At 44.5% G+C, this 15,636-nt stretch overlaps 1 protein-coding gene across 1 annotated transcript; it reads left to right on the top strand.

The window, feature by feature from the left end:
• Nucleotides 1–14,052: 14,052 nt before the first annotated feature.
• On the top strand, nt 14,053–15,048 carry LOC135572986 (uncharacterized; the record flags this gene model as incomplete). Its single annotated transcript, XM_065022034.1, has 1 exon — nt 14,053–15,048. A coding segment is annotated over one exon (996 nt), but the record flags the coding sequence as incomplete, so codon positions are not given.
• Nucleotides 15,049–15,636: the final 588 nt, after the last annotated feature.

The following is a 15,636-nucleotide window of genomic DNA, read 5'->3' as shown; positions in this document are numbered from 1 at the left end:
GGAAAGCTTTGACTATGTACAAACTCTATGAGCATAGCCTTGCTGTTGAGAATGGCCGCCGTAGGCAGACCTGGCTCTCAAGAGAAGACAGGCTATGTGCACACTGCCCACAACATCAGATGGAAACTGAGCTGCACTTCCTAACCTCCTGCCCAATGTATGACCATATTAGAGAGACATATTTCCCTCAGATTACACAGATCCACAAAGAATTCGAAAACAAAACCAATTTTGATAAATTCCCATATCTACTGGGTGAAATTCCACATTGTGCCATCACAGCAGCAAGATTTGTGACCTGTTGCCACAAGAAAAGGGAAACAAGTGAAGAACGAACACCATTGTAAATACAACCCATATTGATTTTCCCTTTTGTACTTTAACCATTTGCATATCTTTACAATTCTGTATATAAACATAATATGATATTTGTAATGTCTTTATTCTTTTGGAACTTCTGTGAGTGTAATGTTGACTGTTTATTTTTATTTGTTTATTTCACTTTTGTATATTATCTACCTCACTTGCTTTGGCAATGTTAACACATGTTTTCCATGTCGATAAAGCCCCTTGAATTGAATTGAATAAGAGAGAGAGAGAGGATGAGAGGAGAGGAGGAGAGGAGAGGAGAGGAGAGGAGAGGAGAGGAGAGGAGGGGAGAGGAGAGGAGAGGAGAGGAGGGGAGGAGAGAGAGGAGAGGAGAGGAGAGGAGAGAGGAGGAGAGGAGAGGAGAGGAGGAGAGGAGAGGAGGAGAGGAGAGGAGAGGAGAGGAGAGGAGAGGAGGGGAGGAGAGAGAGGAGGAGAGGAGAGGAGAGGAGGAGGGAGAGGAGAGGAGAGGAGAGGAGAGGAGAGGAGAGGAGAGGAGAGGAGAGGAGAGGAGAGGAGAGGAGAGGAGAGGGGAGGGGAGGGGAGAGAACCCTGTAAAATATCTGTTTCATCTTTATCTTCCCACATTATTATTCTGATGATGTAGTTCCAGAGCCGTGCTGTCCACCTGAGTGTAAGGCACAATGGTCTTCATTAATCTCCAGAAGAATGCTTAGTCACTGATACTGAAACCTTACCTCTCTACTGAATGATGAATATGAAAAATGAACTCATTATTATCTGACTGTAACAGTGAACTCATTTATTTCTGACTGTAACAGTGAACTCATTCCCAACTGACTGTAACAGGGAACTCATTGTTATCTGACTGTAACAGTAAACTACTTTATATCTGACTGTAACAGTGAACTCATTGTTATCTGACTGTAACAGTAAACTACTTTATATCTGACTGTAACAGTGAACTCATTATTATCTGACTGTAACAGTAAACTACTTTATATCTGACTGTAACAGTAAACTACTTTATATCTGACTGTAACAGTGAACTACTTTATATCTGACTGTAACAGTAAACTACTTTATATCTGACTGTAACAGTGAACTACTTTATATCTGACTGTAACAGTGAACTACTTTATATCTGACTGTAACAGTGAACTACTTTATATCTGACTGTAACAGTGAACTACTTTATATCTGACTGTAACAGTGAACTCATTGTTATCTGACTGTAACAGTAAACTACTTTATATCTGACTGTAACAGTGAACTACTTTATATCTGACTGTAACAGTAAACTACTTTATATCTGACTGTAACAGTGAACTCATTATTATCTGACTGTAACAGTGAGTTCACTTTGGGGGGTCAGGTAGCCTAGTGGTTAGAGGCAGGTAGCCTAGTGGTTAGAGGCAGGTAGCCTAGTGGTTAGAGGCAGGTACCCTAGTGGTTAGAGCATTGGGACAGTAAGCAAAAGGTTGCTGGATCAAATCCTGAGTTGACAAGGTAAAAATATGTCATTCTGCCCCTGAACAAGGCAGTTAACCCACTGTTCCCCAGTAGGCTGTCATTTTAAATAAGAATTTGTTCTTAACTGACTTGCCTAGTTAAATAAAGGTAAAATAAAATCAAAGGTTAGGATTCTCATCAAGGTCCTGTTATCTATTAGTCCTTGAAACTCAGGGCCCTAGGAGGAATGATCATGTGACTCTACCCTCTCTCATCTCCTCTATCTGTCCTCTCTTATCTGTCCCAGGGTCAGCCAGCCGGTAGAGTAAACACAACACAGAGGTAGTGGCGTGTTTGTGTGTGTAAAGGTCAGAGGTGGTGTCGTAACTGTAAAAGTACATCCTCATGTTTCTTCTACTGCATTGTAACAATAGTAATGTGGTGATTTGACATTTTCAGACAAGACACAGAAAAGGAAACCCATAGTCAAATGCCGAGACAAGAGAAACGGACCTTTATAGTAGGACTCAAATGATCAGAATGACTACACCAGTTTGCTGAACTGCATTATCTCAAAGACCATTGACCCGGTCTTGACAAACACACTTTTTTTAGTGATTGCAAGATCTACGAAACCGTTCCATTATTACAAGGCAAACACACAATACAAACTTTCCTGTATTCAACCAGGAAACACAAGAATTTCACACAATTTGTCACCACCATTAGTGTTTCAGAGTAACGGGGTGTATCTTTGGTCTGTGAGTTAATTATTTTTAATTTTTTTACTGTTACGTCGTTGATCAGTTTTCTAGAAACTGTCTTCTTTTGTTCATCCAGGTATTTATGGAAACATGTTTGGCAGGAAAATAACTTTCCAAAAGTCGAATGTCAAAAGTCATTTGTCAACTTTGGGCAACAAGAAATTACGCTATATTATACATTAACTGTAATTTAGAGGTGTTTTCTTATGCTGAGAGGGAAACTAAATCATCAATTTACAGTTCATTTTTCCCACACTTCTCTCCCCACAGACGGTAAAGCGTTAATAACCCTCATACAGCAGGGCCTTTGAGGCTGTGAGGTCTGCTGAACTATAATGAGGCTGTGAGGCCTGCTGAACTATAATGAGAATGAGGCCTGCTGAACTATAATGAGAATGAGACCTGCTGAACTATAATGAGGCTGAGGCCTGCTGAACTATAATGAGGCTGAGGCCTGCTGAAGTATAATGAGGTTGAGGCGTGCTGAACTATAATGAGGCTGAGGCCTGCTGAACTATAATGAGGCTGAGGCCTGCTGAAGTATAATGAGGTTGAGGCGTGCTGAACTATAATGAGGCTGAGGCCTGCTGAATTATAATGAGGCTGAGGCCTGCTGAACTATAATGAGGCTGAGGCCTGCTGAACTATAATGAGGCTGAGGTCTGCTGAACTATAATGAGAATGAGGCCTGCTGAACTATAATGAGCCTGTAAGGCCTGCTGAACTATAATGAGGCTGTAAGGTCTGCTGAACTATAATGAGGCTGAGGCCTGCTAAACTATAATGAGCCTGTAAGGCCTGCTGAACTATAATGAGTCTGAGGCCTGCTGAACTATAATGAGGCTGAGGCCTGCTGAACTTTAATGAGGCTGTAAGGCCTGCTGAACTATAATGAGGCTGAGGCCTGCTGAACTATAATGAGGCTGTAAGGTCTGCTGAACTATAATGAGGTTGAGGCCTGCTGAACTATAAAGAGGCTGTAAGGCCTGCTGAACTTAATTAGGATGAGGCCTGCTGAACATAATGAGGCTGAGGCCTGCTGAACTTAATGAGCCTGAGGCCTGCTGAACTATGAAGAGGCTGTGAGGCCTGCTGAACTATAATGAGGCTGAGGCCTGCTGAACTATAATGAGGCTGAGGCCTGCTGAACTATAATGAGGCTGTAAGGCCTGCTGAACTATAATGAGGCTGAGGCCTGCTGAACTATAATGAGGTTGAGGCCTGCTGAACTATAATGAGGCTGAGGCCTGCTGAACTATAATGAGGTTGAGGCCTGCTGAAATTTAATGAGGCTGTAAGGCCTGCTGAACTTTAATGAGGCTGAGGCCTGCTGGACTATAATGAGGCTGAGGCCTGCTGAACTTTAATGAGGCTGAGGCCTGCTGAACTATAATGAGGCTGAGGCCTGCTGAACTATAATGAGGCTGAGGCCTGCTGAACTATAATGAGGTTGAGGCCTGCTGAACTATAATGAGGCTGAGGCCTGCTGAACTATAATGAGGCTGAGGCCTGCTGAACTATAATGAGGATGAGGCCTGCTGAACTATAATGAGACTGAGGCCTGCTGAACTATAATGAGGCTGAGGCCTGCTGAACTATAATGAGACTGAGGCCTGCTGAACTATAATGAGGCTGAGGTCTGCTGAACTATAATGAGGCTGAGGCCTGCTGAACTATAATGAGGCTGAGAACCTGCTGAACTATAATGAGGTTGAGGCCTGCTGAACTATAATGAGGTTGAGGCCTGCTGACCTATAATGAGGCTGAGGCCTGCTGAACTTTAAAGAGGCTGAGGCCTGCTGGACTATAATGAGGCTGAGTCCTGCTGAACTTTAATGAGGCTGAGGCCTGCTGAACTTCAAAGAGGCTGAGGCCTGCTGGACTATAATGAGGCTGAGGCCTGCTGGACTATAATGAGCCTGTAAGGCCTGCTGAACTATAATGAGGCTGAGAACCTGCTGAACTATAATGAGGTTGAGGCCTGCTGAACTATAATGAGGCTGAGGCCTGCTGAACTATAATGAGGTTGAGGCCTGCTGAACTATGAAGAGGCTGTGAGGCCTGCTGAACTATAATGAGGCTGAGGCCTGCTGAACTATGAAGAGGCTGTGAGGCCTGCTGAACTATAATGAGGCTGAGGCCTGCTGAACTATAATGAGGCTGAGGCCTGCTGAACTATAATGAGGCTGTAAGGCCTGCTGAACTATAATGAGGCTGAGGCCTGCTGAACTATAATGAGGTTGAGGCCTGCTGAACTATAATGAGGCTGAGGCCTGCTGAACTATAATGAGGTTGAGGCCTGCTGAACTTTAATGACGCTGTAAGGCCTGCTGAACTTTAATGACGCTGTAAGGCCTGCTGAACTTTAATGAGGCTGAGGCCTGCTGAACTATAATGAGGCTGAGGCCTGCTGAACTATAATGAGGCTGAGGTCTGCTGGACTATAATGAGGCTGAGGCCTGCTGAACTATAATGAGGCTGAGGCCTGATGAACTATTATGAGGCTGAGGTCTGCTGAACTATAATGAGGCCTGCTGAACTATAATGAGGCTGAGTACCTGCTGAACTATAATGAGGTTGAGGCCTGCTGAACTATAATGAGGCTGAGGCCTGCTGAACTATAATGAGGTTGAGGCCTGCTGAACTATAATGAGGTTGAGGCCTGCTGACCTATAATGAGGCTGAGGCCTGCTGAACTTTAAAGAGTCTGAGGCCTGCTGGACTATAATGAGGCTGAGGCCTGCTGAACTTTAATGAGGCTGAGGCCTGCTGAACTTTAAAGAGGCTGAGGCCTGCTGGACTATAATGAGGCTGAGGCCTGCTGGACTATAATGAGCCTGTAAGGCCTGCTGAACTATAATGAGGCTGAGAACCTGCTGAACTATAATGAGGTTGAGGCCTGCTGAACTATAATGAGGCTGAGTACCTGCTGAACTATAATGAGGTTGAGGCCTGCTGAACTATAATGAGGCTGAGGCCTGCTGAACTATAATGAGGTTGAGGCCTGCTGAACTATAATGAGGTTGAGGCCTGCTGACCTATAATGAGGCTGAGGCCTGCTGAACTTTAAAGAGTCTGAGGCCTGCTGGACTATAATGAGGCTGAGGCCTGCTGAACTTTAATGAGGCTGAGGCCTGCTGAACTTTAAAGAGGCTGAGGCCTGCTGGACTATAATGAGGCTGAGGCCTGCTGGACTATAATGAGCCTGTAAGGCCTGCTGAACTATAATGAGGCTGAGAACCTGCTGAACTATAATGAGGTTGAGGCCTGCTGAACTATAATGAGGCTGAGGCCTGCTGAACTATAATGAGGTTGAGGCCTGCTGAACTATAATGAGGCTGAGAACCTGCTGAACTATAATGAGGTTGAGGCCTGCTGAACTATAATGAGGCTGAGGTCTGCTGAACTATAATGATGCCTGCTGAACTATAATGAGGCTGAGAACCTGCTGAACTATAATGAGGTTGAGGCCTGCTGAACTATAATGAGGCTGAGGCCTGCTGAAGTATAATGAGGTTGAGGCCTGCTGAACTATAATGAGGTTGAGGCCTGCTGACCTATAATGAGGCTGAGGCCTGCTGGACTATAATGAGGCTGAGGCCTGCTGAACTTTAATGAGGCTGAGGCCTGCTGAACTTTAAAGAGGCTGAGGCCTGCTGGACTATAATGAGGTTGAGGCCTGCTGAACGATAATGAGGCTGAGGCCTGCTGAACTATAATGAGGTTGAGGCCTGCTGAACTATAATGAGGCTGAGAACCTGCTGAACTATAATGAGGTTGATGCCTGCTGAACTATAATGAGGCTGAGAACCTGCTGAACTATAATGAGGTTGTAAGGCCTGCTGAACTATAATGAGGCTGTAAGGCCTGCTGAACTTTAAAGAGGCTGAGGCCTGCTGGACTATAATGAGGCTGAGGCCTGCTGAACTTTAATGAGGCTGAGGCCTGCTGAACTTTAAAGAGGCTGAGGCCTGCTGGACTATAATGAGGCTGAGGCCCGCTGGACTATAATGAGGCTGAGGCCTGCTGGACTATAATGAGGCTGAGGTCTGCTGAACTATAATGACACATTAGTAAAGTGGAACAGGTTGTTGAATACAAATGCCGTATCTTAATTTGACCCAGTTTCTCACAGCAACAGGAAATGCAAATGATTATTACCTTCATTCTTTTTTTTTTAGCAGGTTTTTCATTAGATCAAATCGAGGGCTGAGATAGGGCTGGGATAGGGCTGAGGTAGGGCTGAGGTAGGGCTGAGGTAGGGCTGGGATAGGGCTGGGATAGGGCTGAGGTAGGGCTGAGGTAGGGCTGAGGTAGGGCTGGGATAGGGCTGGGATAGGGCTGAGGTAGGGCTGAGGTAGGGCTGGGATAGGGCTGAGGTAGGGCTGGGATAGGGCTGAGGTAGGGCTGAGGTAGGGCTGAGGTAGGGCTGGCATAGGGCTGAGGTAGGGCTGAGGTAGGGCTGAGGTAGGGCTGGGATTCTAATGACAAAGACACATGCACACACATTTACATTTCAAGTAATTTAGAAGACGGTCTTATCCAGAGCATACGTTTTCATACTGGTCCCCTGTGGGAAATGACCCCGCAACAATGGCGTTGCAAGCGCTATGCTCTACCAACTGAGTCACACGGGACACGCACTTATTCTCCTGGCAGAGACACAGGGCCCTCCAGGCCCCCTGAGGCCCTGACCTCCCTGACATAGTATTCAGAACAACCAGCTGGACATTCCTTAAACGGCTCCCTTGGCCGACCCCTCTCAGAATCTCTCATGCAAGGTTGCATGTGGCCATACACACACACACACACACACACACACACACACACACACACACACACACACACACACACACACACACACACACACACACACACATTCAAGGATGACCTTGAAAGGAACATTTTGAAAGTTTTAGCTGAATAAACTATTAATGACATGACATTCTATTGCAGATGTTTATGCAACTCTTTTAAGTATATTCTTCTGTAGATACTCTTACTGTATAAAGACCAGTAATATGTGATGCCTTTGATCTGGTGAAGTTATTTTTAACCCTCTACTGGTCAATATAATAACCCTAACCCTCTACCAGTCAACATAATAACCCTCTACCAGTCAACATAATAACCCTCTACCAGTCAACATAATAACCCTCTACCAGTCAACATAATAACCCTCTACCTGTCAACATAATAACCCTAACCCTCTACCAGTCAACATAATAACCCTCTACCAGTCAACATAATAACCCTCTACCAGTCAACATAATAACCCTCTACCTGTCAACATAATAACCCTAACCCTCTACCAGTCAACATAATAACCCTCTACTGGTCAATATAATAACCCTAACCCTCTACCAGTCAACATAATAACCCTCTACCAGTCAACATAATAACCCTCTACCAGTCAACATAATAACCCTCTACCAGTCAACATAATAACCCTCTACCAGTCAACATAATAACCCTCTACCTGTCAACATAATAACCCTAACCCTCTACCAGTCAACATAATAACCCTTCACCAGTCAACATAATAACCCTCTACCAGTCAACATAATAACCCTCTACCTGTCAACATAATAACCCTAACCCTCTACCAGTCAACATAATAACCCTCTACCTGTCAACATAATAACCCTCTACCTGTCAACATAATAACCCTAACCCTCTACCAGTCAACATAATAACCCTCTACCTGTCAACATAATAACCCTAACCCTCTACCAGTCAACATAATAACCCTCTACCAGTCAACATTATAACCCTCTACCAGTCAACATAATAACCCTCTACCAGTCAACATAATAACCCTCTACCAGTCAACATAATAACCCTAACCCTCTACCAGGCAACATAATAACCCTCTACCAGTCAACATAATAACCCTAACCCTCAACCAGGCAACATAATAACCCTCTACCAGTCAACATAATAACCCTCTACCAGTCAACATAATAACCCTTCACCAGTCAACATAATAACCCTCTACCAGGCAACATAATAACCCTCTACCAGTCAACATAATAACCCTCTACCAGTCAACATAATAACCCTCTACCTGTCAACATAATAACCCTAACCCTCTACCAGTCAACATAATAACCCTAACCCTCTACCAGCCAACATAATAACCCTCTAACAGTCAACATAATAATCCTAACCCTCTACCAGTCAACATAATAACCCTCTACCAGTCAACATAATAACCCTCTACCAGTCAACATAATAACCCTCTACCAGTCAACATAATAACCCTAACCCTCTACCAGTCAACATAATAATCCTAACCCTCTACCAGTCAACATAATAACCCTCTACCAGTCAACATTATAACCCTCTACCAGTCAACATAATAACCCTCTACCAGTCAACATAATAACCCTCTACCAGTCAACATAATAACCCTCTACCAGGCAACATACTAACCCTCTACCAGTCAACATAATAATCCTAACCCTCTACCAGTCAACATTATAACCCTCTACCAGTCAACATAATAACCCTCTACCAGTCAACATAATAACCCTCTACCAGTCAACATAATAACCCTCTACCAGCCAACATAATAACCCTCTACCAGTCAACATAATAACCCTCTACCTGTCAACATAATAACCCTCTACCAGCCAACATAATAACCCTCTACCAGTCAACATAATAATCCTAACCCTCTACCAGTCAACATAATAACCCTCTACCTGTCAACATAATAACCCTAACCCTCTAACAGTCAACATAATAATCCTAACCCTCTACCAGTCAACATAATAACCCTCTACCAGCCAACATAATAACCCTCTACCAGTCAACATAATAACCCTCTACCTGTCAACATAATAACCCTAACCCTCTACCAGTCAACATAATAATCCTAACCCTCTACCAGTCAACATAATAACCCTCTACCAGTCAACATAATAACCCTCTACCAGTCAACATTATAACCCTCTACCAGTCAACATAATAACCCTCTACCAGTCAACATAATAACCCTCTACCAGTCAACATAATAACCCTCTACCAGCCAACATAATAACCCTCTACCAGTCAACATAATAACCCTCTACCTGTCAACATAATAACCCTCTACCAGCCAACATAATAACCCTCTACCAGTCAACATAATAATCCTAACCCTCTACCAGTCAACATAATAACCCTCTACCTGTCAACATAATAACCCTAACCCTCTAACAGTCAACATAATAATCCTAACCCTCTACCAGTCAACATAATAACCCTCTACCAGCCAACATAATAACCCTCTACCAGTCAACATAATAACCCTCTACCTGTCAACATAATAACCCTCTACCAGCCAACATAATAACCCTCTACCAGTCAACATAATAACCCTCTACCAGTCAACATTATAACCCTCTACCAGCCAACATAATAACCCTCTACCAGCCAACATAATAACCCTAACCCTCTGCCAGTCAACATAATAACCCTGTATCAGTAACATAATAACCCTGTAGCAGTAACATAATAACCCTGTATCAGTAACATAATAACCCCGTATCAGAAACATAATAACCCTGTATCAGTAACATAATAACCCTGTAGCAGAAACATAATAACCCTGTAGCAGTAACATAATAACCCCGTAGCAGTAACATAATAACCCTGTAGCAGTAACATAATAACCCTGTATCAGTAACATAATAACCCTGTAGCAGTAACATAATAACCCTGTAGCAGTAACATAATAACCCTGCATCAGTAACATAATAACCCTGTAGCAGAAACATAATAACCCTGTAGCAGTAACACAATAACCCTGTAGCAGTAACATAATAACCCTGTAGCAGTAAACAGGAATACTAAAGGGATGTAGTGCAGGTTGATGCCTCCAGGGCAGTCATTTGAAGGTATGTGTGTATGTTTGCGTGTGCTGCCTTTGTTCCAGTGAAGTCTGACAGGGCCTCTCCCATTGGTTGGTACAAAGCCAGGAACCAGGATGTGCAAAGGTAACACAGCTACCTGTCTTTACACGAGACAAGCAGCGATCCTTCGTTACCAACACAAAACAGCTGTTGTCACACCTGTTCTATATTAAAAAAACACTTTTACAACAGTGTTTCCTTCTTGGACACTAATCTGTTTCCTTATAGGTTCCTGCGTCACCACAAACCTCCCCCTCGCTCTCTGTAACTCGACACTGCCAAGTTCTGAAGGAGTTTTTTTTATTTTTATAGAGGCCGGAAAGACTGATAAAATCACGGCTCTTGTCAACAAAATGTGGTGTCACGCAAGCAGCTCCAGCCATGTGAAGACAGACAGAACTGTAACCCTTCATTTACCAGAGTAAACTCACTTTGACATGATGTCTCTTTTGTTGTTGTGTCGTTATATATATATATGTAGTACAGACAGAGTTTTAAACTATGCGTGTGAATTCTGTTTACCCTAAACAGAGAATTGACACACATAGTTTAAAACTACGTCTCTGTCATCAATGTATGTCATGTCTGGAGATAGAGATTAGAGGTTAGGGGTTAGGGGTTGGAGGTCACCAGAGGTGGTTCTGCTTTTAATGCTACTTTCCATACGCACAAAAAAGCTTATTTCTCACAAATTTTGTGCACAAATGTGTACATCCCTCTTAGAGAGCATTTCTCCTTTGCCAAGATAATCCATCCACCTGACAGCTGTGTGGCATATCAAGAAGCTGATTGAACAGCATGATCATTACACAGGTGCACCTTGTGCTGGGGACAATAACATGCCACTCTAAAATGTACAGTTTTGTCACACAACACAATGCCACAGATGTCTCAAGTTTTGAGTGTTCAATTGGGATGCTGACTGCAGGAATGTCCACCAGAGCTGTTGCTAGAGAATTGAATGTTCATTTCTCTACCATAAGCCGCCTCGAACATCATTTCAGAAAATTTGGCCGTGCGTCCAACCGGCCTCACAACCGCAGAACCACGTGTAAACTGGACCTCCACATCCTGCTTCTTCACCTGCGGGATCGTCTGAGACCAGCCACCCGGACATCTGATGAAACTGTAAGTTTGCACAACCAAAGAATTTCTTAACAAACTGTCGAGAAACCGTCTCAGGGATGCTCATCTGCTCGTCGTCCTCTTCAGGGTCTTGACCTGACTGCAGTTTGGCGTCAGTAACCGACTTCAGTGGGCAAATGCTTTGTTGGCTACTGGCAGGATAAGTGTGATGAATCCCAGTTCAACTGTATCGAACAGATGGTGGACAGAGTGTATGGCGTCTTGTGGGCGAGCGGTTTGCTGATGTGAATGCTGTGAACAGTGTGTCCCATGGTGTCGGAGGGATTATGGTATGGGCAGGGATAAGCTACGGATAATTGCATTTTATCGCTGGTAATTTGAATGCGCAGAGATACCGTGACAAGATCCTGAGGCCGATTATCGTGCCATTCATCCGCCGTCAACTCATGTTTCAGCAGGATAATGCACGGCCCCATGTCGCAAGGATCTGAACACAATTCCTGGAAGCTGAAAATGTCCCAGTTCTTCCATGGCCTGCATACTCACCAGACATGTCACCCATTGAGCATGTTTGGGATGCTCTGGAATGGGCGTGTGCGACAGCGTGTACGACAGTGTGTTCCAGTTCCCGCCAATATCCAGCTACATCTCACAGTCATTGAAGAGGAGTAAATGAAAACAATATGGGGATGAGGTAGGTAGATTGGGTGGGCTATTTACAGATGGGCTATGTACAGCTGCAGCGATCGGTTAGCTGCTCAGATAGCTGATGTTTAAAGTTAGCTGATGTTTAAAGTTGGTGAGGGAAATATAAGTCTCCAGCTTCAGCGATTTTTGCAATTCGTTCCGGTCATTGGCAGCAGAGAACTGGAAAGGAAAGGCGGCCAAAGGAGGTGTTGGCTTTGGGGATGACCAGTGAGATATAGCTGCTGGAGCACGTGCTACGGGTGGGTGTTGTTATCGTGACCAGTGAGCTGAGATAAGGCGGAACTTTGCCTAGCAAAGACTTATAGATGACCTGGAGCCAGTGGTTCTGGAGACGAATATGTAGCGAGGGCCAGCCGAGGAGAGCATACAGGTCGCAGTGGTGGGTGGTATAAGGTGCTTTAGTGACAAAACGGATGGCACTGTGATAAACTGCATCCAGTTTGCTAAGTAGAGTGTTGGAAGCTATTTTGTAAATGACATCGCCGAAGTCGAGGATCGGTAGGATGGTCAGTTTTACGAGGGTATGTTTGGCCGCATGAGTGAAGGAGGCTTTGTTTTGTGAAATAGGAAGCCGATTCTAGATTTAATATTGGATTGGAGATGTTTAATATGAGTCAGGAAGGAGAGTTTACAGTCTAACCAGACACCTAGGTATTTGTAGTTGTTCACATATTCTAAGTCAGAACCGTCCAGAGTAGTGATGCTAGTCGGGCGTGCGGGTGCGGGCAGTGATCGGCTGAAAAGCATGCATTTGGTTTGACTAGTGTTTAAGAGCTGTTGGAGGCCACGGAAGGAGTGTTGTGACAATGAAACTCGTTTGGAGGTTTGTTAACACAGTGTCCAAAGAAGGGATAGATGTAGACAGAATGGTGTCGTCTGCGTAGAGGTGGATCAGGGAATCACCTGCAGCAAGAGCGACATTGTTGATATATACAGAGAAAAGAGTCGGCCCGAGAGTTGAACTCTGTGGTATCCCCATAGAGACTGCCAGAGGTCCAGACAACAGGCCCTCCGATTTGACACACTGAACTCTATCAAAGAAGTAGTTGGTGAACCAGGCGAGGCAGTCATTCGAAAAACCAAGGCTGTCGAGTCTGCCAATAAGAATACTGTGATTGACAGAGTCAAAAGCCTTGGTCAGGTCGATGAAGACGGCTGCACAGTACTGTCTTTTATCGATGGCGGTTATGATATTAGTTTAGGACCTTGAGCGTGGCTGAGGTGCACCCGTGACCAGCTCGGAAACAAGATTGGACAGCGGAGAAGGTACGGTGGGATTCAAAATGGTCGGTGATCTGTTTGTCAACTTGGCTTTCGAAGACCTTAAAGTGATCTGTTTAACTTGTCTTTTTAAGACTTTAGAATGGATGGATAGTAACTCAGTAAAGTCTTTGAAATTGTTGCATGTTGCATTTATATTTTTGTTCAGTGTAGATTTTCTTTTGCATTTTAGCTAACCCTAACCCTTTGCCTAACCTTAACCTAATTTTCCTAACCTGCTGCGTAAGTTCTCCTTTCCTGCAACGAAAAGTAAATTCTGACAAAACCAATCTACAACCACTTCATCACGGGACAAAGACTGGTCAACCACTACCCTTAAATTTTTTCCCCATTTCTTCACAAGACAGCTGGACTTTCAACAATGTCGAAATGGCCTGCAGTCGTATCGAGTTGACAAACATTCTTAAGAACTGGTCAGATATAAATTGCACAGTTCAGCTTTAAGAAACAATGACTAGACAAACATAATGCAGGGTTACATTAACAAAACTATATAAATAATTACACAATTAAACAATTTCTGGCGTAATGCTCTCTCTGTCTCTCTCTCTGTCTCTCTCTCTGTCTCTGTCTCTGTCTCCCTGACTCCCTGTCTCTCTGCCTCTCTCTCTCTGTCTCTCTCTCTATCTGTCTCTCTCTCTCTCTCTCTCTCTCTGTCTCTCTCTGTCTCTGTCTCTCTCTCTGTCTCTCTCTCTCTCTGTCTCTCTCTTTGTCTCTGTCTGTCTCTCTGTCTCTGTCTCTGTCTCTGTCTCTGTCTCTCTCTCTCTCTCTCTCTCTCTCTCTCTCTCTCTCTCTCTCTCTCTCTCTCTCTCTCTCTCTCTCTCTCTCTGCCTCTCTGTCTCTCTGTCTTTTTCTCTCTGTCTCTCTTTTTTCTCTGTCTCTGTCTCTGTCTCTGTCTGTCTCTCTCTCTGTCTCTCTCTCTCTGTCTCTGTCTCTCTCTCTCTGTCTCTCTGTCTCTGTCTCTCTGTCTCTCTGTCTCACGGTCTCTCTGTCTCTCTCTGTCTCTCTCTGTTTCTCTCTGTCTCTCTCTCTCTCTCTCTCTCTCTCTCTCTCTCTCTCTCTCTCCCTGTCTGTCTCTCGCTCTCTGTCTGTCTCTCTGTCTCTCTCTCTGTCTCTTTGTCTCTCTGTGTCTCTGTCTCTCTCTCTGTCTCTCTCTCTCTCTCTCTCTCTCTCTCTCTGTCTCTCTCTCTCTCTCTCTCTCTCTCTGTCCCTGTCTGTCTCTCGCTCTCTGTCTGTCTCTCTGTCTCTCTCTCTGTCTCTTTGTCTCTCTGTGTCTCTGTCTCTCTCTCTCTCTGTCTCTCTCTCTCTCTCTCTCTCTCTCTCTCTGTCTCTCTGTCTCTGTCGGTCTCTTTCTCTCTCTGCCTCTCTGTCTCTCTCTCTGTCTCTCTGTCTCTGTCGGTCTCTCTCTCTCTCTGCCTCTCTGTCTCTCTCTCTCTCTCTCTCTCTCTGTCTCTCTGTCTCTGTCGGTCTCTCTCTCTCTCTGCCTCTCTGTCTCTCTCTGTCTCTCTGTCTCTCTCTCTATTACAATCTAATGTATTGTTCTATTTCTTTGGCAGTGACCTGGTGTCTTTACATGCCCCTGTGTGATAGCCTCAGCACATGCCAATGTGGCTTGACAATAGGCTATAGAAGGAGACAACAGATCTGGGACCAGGCTATAGAAGGAGACAACAGATCTGGGACCAGGCTATAGAAGGAGACAACAGATCTGGGACCAGGCTATAGAAGGAGACAACAGATCTGGGACCAGGCTATAGAAGGAGACAACAGATCTGGGACCAGGCTATAGAAGGAGACAACAGATCTGGGACCAGGCTATAGAAGGAGACAACAGATCTGTGACCAGGCTATAGAAGGAGATAACATATCTGAGACCAGGCTAGCTGTGTGAAGGCAACTGGGAAATACCAAACAGGAACATGTATTTAGTTCCAGATAATATAGGTTCCTCGTGGTGTGGCGTCTGGTTGTGGGAAACCAGTATCATTCGACATCCTAGACTGTTAATGATTAACAGTCAGAATGAGCTATTTCCTTGTCTATAAATCGTACATACATGGGCTCCTGAGTGGCGCAGCGGTCTAAGAGGCGTGACTGCACTACCTGGTTCGAATCCAGGC

Source organism: Oncorhynchus nerka, linkage group LG2, assembly GCF_034236695.1.
Source record: "Oncorhynchus nerka isolate Pitt River linkage group LG2, Oner_Uvic_2.0, whole genome shotgun sequence".
NCBI classification, from domain to species: domain Eukaryota; kingdom Metazoa; phylum Chordata; class Actinopteri; order Salmoniformes; family Salmonidae; genus Oncorhynchus; species Oncorhynchus nerka.
The sequence above is the reverse complement of the archived record's forward strand: the minus strand, read 5'-3'. Positions and strand labels throughout refer to the sequence as shown.